The following is a 6,590-nucleotide window of genomic DNA, read 5'->3' on the forward strand; positions in this document are numbered from 1 at the left end:
ATGTGCCATCTTACTGCACACCACAAACTCTTCCCTCTGAGTAACTATCCCCATCTCTGAAAGTATTAACTGATTCGAGTTTAAATTACCTTTGCAAACATACAATTGGCTGATATATTCATGGGAGTATTTTACAAAAATTATTAATAGAAATCTTTATTGACTGCATCACACCTGCCCTTAAACCTCCATTATAACATAGTAAATACTGTAGGTTTGCTGTTCTTGTAGGTAAACAGGTGAAGAAATCATTTAGGCAAGACCAGACTTTATTTTCTTTCCCATATTTTATTCATACTGAACTTATTTCATCTCCACCCAAAATGTTTTGTGCTCAGTGTCACTACACTGCTGTCTATAGTCAATGGAAAACTCTTGATGAGCTACTCAAAACAGAGGCCGGGGGGTAGGTACTGTGTAATTGCAAAGCAGTGTTGCTTTTAAAAATGTGGAATGAAAGGGCCAAGAATAAAAACAACTGTTCAGTAACATGTTACCACAAAGAGAAGCTGCTATGCCTTGGGCTGAGGGTAGCCCCTCATAAGAATGAGTCATAAGGTTTCTTTTTGACTAATTCATCTTTTGCAAATCCACCCTTGGAACACCAACTTATGGCTGCTGGGTGCAAAATTATTGACAAAAACCATGAGAAAGAAGTTACCAGATTTATTGCACCCAAAGCAAATATTTTGCCAACAATGGTTATATAAAAGGGTATATAGGTTATTTTAAAAACATTAAACAGAACATTGCAAAATATTGTGCCAGTGAATGAAGTCTTAATATCTTCACACGTGAAGCTTAATTTCTCCGATTAAAAATGTTTTCATTTCATTAATACCCAAAGTTAACATTGCTTCGGGGTTTAAATGAGGTTTATATGAGATTAATCTGCTGCTCTTTCTCACGTTATTTCAGAAGAGCTGGTTGAAGTACACAGTGATATGAGACAACGTTTCTCCATGATCCTGGAGAAATGTCTCATTTCACTATGTACTGCAGCAGCTACTGTATATATGGTTGAAATGACAATAAAAGCTTCTTGACTTGACTTGAAGAAAATAATGTAAAAACCTCCTTCCAAAGTGTTATCAATATAATTTCTATTTAATGAAAAACTGTTAAATGTATGGCTTTGAAAGAGAGTTGCTGTTTAATTGCAAACAGACTAGAAAATGCAGACATCATTAAGAGATCCTATTACAAGTTCAATATCTTATCATGAGTCAGTGTTTTTGAAAATCTGTGGCTTTCCAGTACAGAAAGGTGATGTGAGGTTAGAAAATGCTGACAGTGGCCTTTTCAGCTAAGAATGAACTAAACCATGCTTTGAGCCTCTGTATTTGCTCCACGGCTTTTCTTCGAGGTGTACTTCTTAGATGAAGGTTTCAGCTCTGACTCATTGTGTTGTCGTGTGTAGCGCTTACAAGTGCAGGACGTCACGGCAGCAATCTTGTACGTGCGTGTACTTCCATCACGGCACCAGAGCTTGACACGCTGCGTGCGTACATGCTCATTCACGCACCTCCACTCAGACACATCCCGCCGTGCCCAGTATCCTCCTCCAATCCAGTTGGGTAGCAGGTGAGCAGGCAGACACTCACCAGCACACACCAGCTCATTCACTGCCTTCAGGCTGGTGCACTGACCGTCTGATATGTACTTGGTAGAGCGCAGCTCTCTGCAGCCCAACTGATTTTGCTCTGTAAAGAACAAGCAGTTATATTCAAAGATGTAGAGACTGCAGCGATACTGCAGGCTGAACCCTGTGTCAGAAATAAAGTTTACAAACCCTATATATATAAAATACAGCAGAGTGAAATACTTTTCTTGGCATATCTCAGGGTAGGATGGTGGGTGACAGTGCACAATCAGCCATGATGCAGTGGCCCTGGAGCAGAGAGGGAAAAAGGCCTTGCTCAATTGCCCAACAGTGGAAGTGCTGGGGCTTGAACCCTGACCTTCCAAGCAATAACCCAGAGCCTTAAACCCTTGAGTTATCACTGTCCTTTATAAAGGGTTCCAAGTAAAATATACACACAAAATATTTAAAAGCTGGTATCACCCCAGTGACAAGTGAAAATGGTATCTTTATTTCTGAACATGCTTACAAGATTTCTTGTAAATCACTGATGCATATGAAAACATTCAGGGGTTTCACAATTATTTAAACAAAATCTACATATACAGGATTGCAATAAAACACATTCATCATTAATCAACACATCATTATTAAAGCAATTTGCAGATACTTTTAACCTGATTTTAAAGTTAGATTTGTCTTATTGTATTGGCAGAACATTTATTTCAATTTAATAATTTAATTTTACAAAGACTAACATTAGATAATTTAGATAATTAACAGATATTATTTAATAATTTGACCATATTCAAGATATTTTCACTTAGAAAATTCATTTGTTCAATTAAAAATACTTAGATCTTAAAGAGAACTTATTTTAATGCTTATATTTGTAAGAAAATCATACACTACATAATGTCTTGAATATAATCACATAGATCTAGTAATATTAGAATTTTACTATAAACCAAATGTAAGATTATTGATACAATTACTTTTTTCCAAATTTCAGGTTTTAAATGTTGTCTATATGAATATATATTTACATATATTGACATTTATTTATAGAATATTAGCACAATATTTATCTGTCGATCTGCCAAGACATCTAAGCTTGAAATTATTTCGAAAAATGTCTAGAAATGTGTTTAAAAATCTTATATTTGGTGTATAATCTTGTTTTCAGTGTAAAGAGCTGCGGTGCGCATTTCTTTAACACTCCACATTGGTTACTGAAGATGTATAAGATGCATGAGCATTAATGCATCCTTTTAACCAGAAAACAACGATGACATACAGTATTATGTTGTGCAGACTGAAGACTGCGCTACGCACCTCTTTGCGCTGTGTTTTCTGCGCGTCTTCCGCCACCGCGCGCTTCGTTCACAGATACAGAGCCATTGGTTTGAGATTCCTGGAGCGAAGAGGGCACGATGCCATCCGACAGTTCTGTGGCACCATTCTGAACTCCATAACAGCCCTTCAGCAGAGCACATAAGACAGTCATCAGCCAGTAAAAACGCATGTTCAAGCGCATATAACACCAGTAGGCTTCCAGTGCTCAGTGAGGCTTTAATCATTGCATGAGTGAGGTGATATTACCTGTTGCTCATATGGTTAAATGGTTTTATACTTATCCCTCCCCGCCTTCAGCCAACAGCACATGCCTGGCAAATGTGGGTTGTAAGAAATGGGTGTGCGCTTGCATTGCTGGTAGGTGCTGATAATGTAGTCATGTTCAAGCTGGAAAGCCTACACCATGCACATCTGAGCAGATTCCTGTGGTTTCACTATTCAATTTTTGTTGTCATCACCATGGACTTGCATAATGTGAAAGAAGACTGAAAATTAGAAAAGGTGCTCGTTGTTTAAATTTGATTATTTTCTGAAACTATTATAACTATACATATGAATCAGTTCTGCAAAGTATTTCTAAAACTTTTAACCATTAATTAATTTTGTTATTCAGAAAATATTTATTCTGAATTTTAATTGATGTAATTCCAACACAGTCATGGTTGTAAATATTGAACACAACACAACTTTAAAGTATTCCAACATGCAATCAATATGAACTTTTTTATTGTGTGTTTATCCAGTAAAGACAATGCAAGCCTACTTGTTGAGCATATTCTTTATCACTCTTCATAAATTGAAAATCAGCAGAATCCTGTGAACAGGGCCAAATATTTTGGAAGCTAAAATTGATTGGGGAATATTTCAAATAAAAAAAAATGTCAGAATATACTATACAGTAGTAAGCTTTGTCTCAATCTCTGAATGTTCCACCCTTAGGCTTGAAAAGCAGAATATAAAAGCCATATGATATGAGGTGGCATTTGCTAATTTCTTTATCTGAAAAGCAGATATCTGAGATAGTTCTTTTGTGCTTTTTGACTTTGATAAATTGAGAAGTGAAGACAGAGCAGGAAGAGATAATCTCCCATGAGAGACAGACTGGTTACAGCACTTACTATGAGTTATGAGCATACTGACATGCAACATGACAAGAGAACATTACACAGACCCTCTCTGGCCTAGAGGGTGATCTGATCTCTTGGGATAAGATGAGATGAGGAACAAAGCATTCAGCTGAAGGTGAAGAGCTCTACACAAATCAGCAGAAATGCCTTAGGATGTATTCAACAGTACCAAGCATGGGAAAGTCTGAGAAGATCACCTCTGTTCTGCTCATTTCCCACTGTGACAAGCACCTAATAATTCATTTAATTATTCTTGCAATACATTTTGTTACATATTTAGTTTTCACCCTGTCATTCAGGGCGTTCCTCTGGGTGCTCTGGTTTCATTACCCAGTCCAAAGAGATGCATTGTAGGCTGACTGGACTCTCTAAACTGTTTGTACTGTGAGTGTGTATGTGATTGTGGACTGTGATTGGTTTGCCTTGTGCCCCAAGTCCCCGGTGATAGGATGTGTATGTCAAGCTCATGGCAATTACAAAAAGCTCAGAAATTTTTTTAAGGATTTTAGTAGAAAATAATTTATATGCAAAATTATTTTACATGCTATTTTAGAATATTATAAGTTCATCATAAACTAGAGGTGTGTGACTCGATATATAGGTACTCACAAACTCCCAGAAGGACAGTAACGATGCATTTTAAAAAGTCTCCTAAATAAAAATTTAAATTAATTATTTCATTAATTAGTTTTAAAAACATTTTGCATATGCAAATAAATATTAATTTAAAAATATTAATTATTTGTATTATTGTTTTGTGAGTCAGGAGGCCAAATCATCATCATCATCATGGAACCAGGTTGTTAAGGCAGTTAATTAATCTTCTTGAGTGGTATATGTACTGTATTGATTTTTTGTTTTTTTACATTTTAGTCAGAATAATTTGTAAACTAAACTGTAATTTTGTATTATTTGTTTATTTAGAGAGTGCACTACATTTTGACAGGGTACAATTAGGTAATATACAGTAGCTCACAGAATCTATGAGGACCAGGAATAACTTTTTACTGTATGGCTCCAGATTGCAAAGTTTTGTTCAGACTGTCACTTTTCATGTCTGAGATCTCATCCTAAGATCTTTATAGTCAGAGTTAATCCATGTTATTTTGTTACATACTGTGGTAAAGCCTTGTGGGTAGCCGATCTAGATGCTGGAAAAAACAAGACTTAAAGAAGCATTGAAAGCTGATCTTCAAACACACACACACACACACACACACACACACACACACACACACACACACACACACACACACACACACACACACACACACAGACACACACACCACCCACACACTTCTAAATGGATAATATTACAAATTTAGAGATAGAAAGCATAGATTAAAGGCAGACCATTTATGATGAGTATAATGAAATTAGAAAAATGTAGAAAAGCACCATTAAGTTTTCTAGGCTTTAGGCAACTTCAAATTATTGAAGATACAATCAACCATTTTTAAAGTGCTGACAAGACAATTCAACTTCAGCAGTCAACATCCAGGAATACAGCCTGCAATTGTAAATATCAAATCCATAGTAGAATAGTAGAATGCTGTAATAACTTGGATTGGAGACTACAGTAAGTGGATAAAAACCGCCCTCTGCTGTCATAAATATCACACTACCATAAAAGTCTCAGCACACAGAACCTGCAACCTCTGCCTAACAAGTTTTTTATATTTATACTATCATATAATATCAACTTTGGTCTGGTTATTTTTTTAATTAACCATAACTACCCTGTTATATTTAAGAAAGTCACCAATGAATGAATCAGTTTATTAAATGTTTATTCAGAGAAATATGAGTCATAAAATATTTAACAATTTGTGAAAAATAAATTAATTGACAGGATTACAAGACAGAAATTTATTTTAAAAAATGGAAATAAAAGTAAAAATTGTTCAAGGAGGAGGTGTAATAGGAAAAAAGAGTTGTTCTGCACTGTAGTTGTCCAGTATAAGTAAGCCCTTATGTCATTTCAAAAGCACACCATCAGTCAAAATGTTCTCTTCATATTACTATTATATTAGAAAATGAACAGTATAGAGTAAAGTGCAATTATGTAACTCTGAAGCAAATTAAAGTACATATACAGTACTTTAAATATAGTATTCCTGGTATGATTTTTTTTGAATTTGATTCAGAAATACATTTATATATGCACAGTATCTTCATTATAGTTGTCCAGAAGCAAATTTCAACCATAAACCTTTTTTTTATCAAAATTGCCTACACATTTTGACTGGTAGTGCTGTATACTCTCTAAAAGCTCTTAGGGGAACCCTTAAAGGTAGTGTGTAGAGCCCTACAACAGAGGATTTCCTTTTTAGAAATGATTTCAAGTACAATACGTTTAAAAAGAACCCCAATACACCCACAGTATCATAATTGGGTCTAATGATTCTTTCGATATCACTCAAGGTTTAGGACTGACTGTAGAACTGAGTGTTTCCCGGTCATGAAGGGAACTGGTTGTGTTCTTCCTGGTTAAAATGAATGGTGAATGAGCAGAGGGTTAATAG

General features: G+C 35.4%; 1 protein-coding gene across 1 annotated transcript; it reads right to left on the reverse strand.

The window, feature by feature from the left end:
* Positions 1–710: 710 nt before the first annotated feature.
* On the reverse strand, positions 711–3,152 carry sostdc1b (sclerostin domain containing 1b). The gene is made up of 2 exons (XM_060897590.1): positions 2,918–3,152; positions 711–1,703 (listed from the first exon to the last, which is right to left on the reverse strand). The coding sequence occupies exons 1-2, from the start codon at positions 3,117–3,119 to the stop codon at positions 1,318–1,320; spliced, it is 588 nt and encodes a 195-aa protein (XP_060753573.1). The 5' UTR covers positions 3,120–3,152; the 3' UTR covers positions 711–1,317.
* Positions 3,153–6,590: the final 3,438 nt, after the last annotated feature.

This window comes from Tachysurus vachellii, chromosome 21, assembly GCF_030014155.1.
Source record: "Tachysurus vachellii isolate PV-2020 chromosome 21, HZAU_Pvac_v1, whole genome shotgun sequence".
In the NCBI taxonomy this organism is placed as follows: Eukaryota; Metazoa; Chordata; class Actinopteri; order Siluriformes; family Bagridae; genus Tachysurus; species Tachysurus vachellii.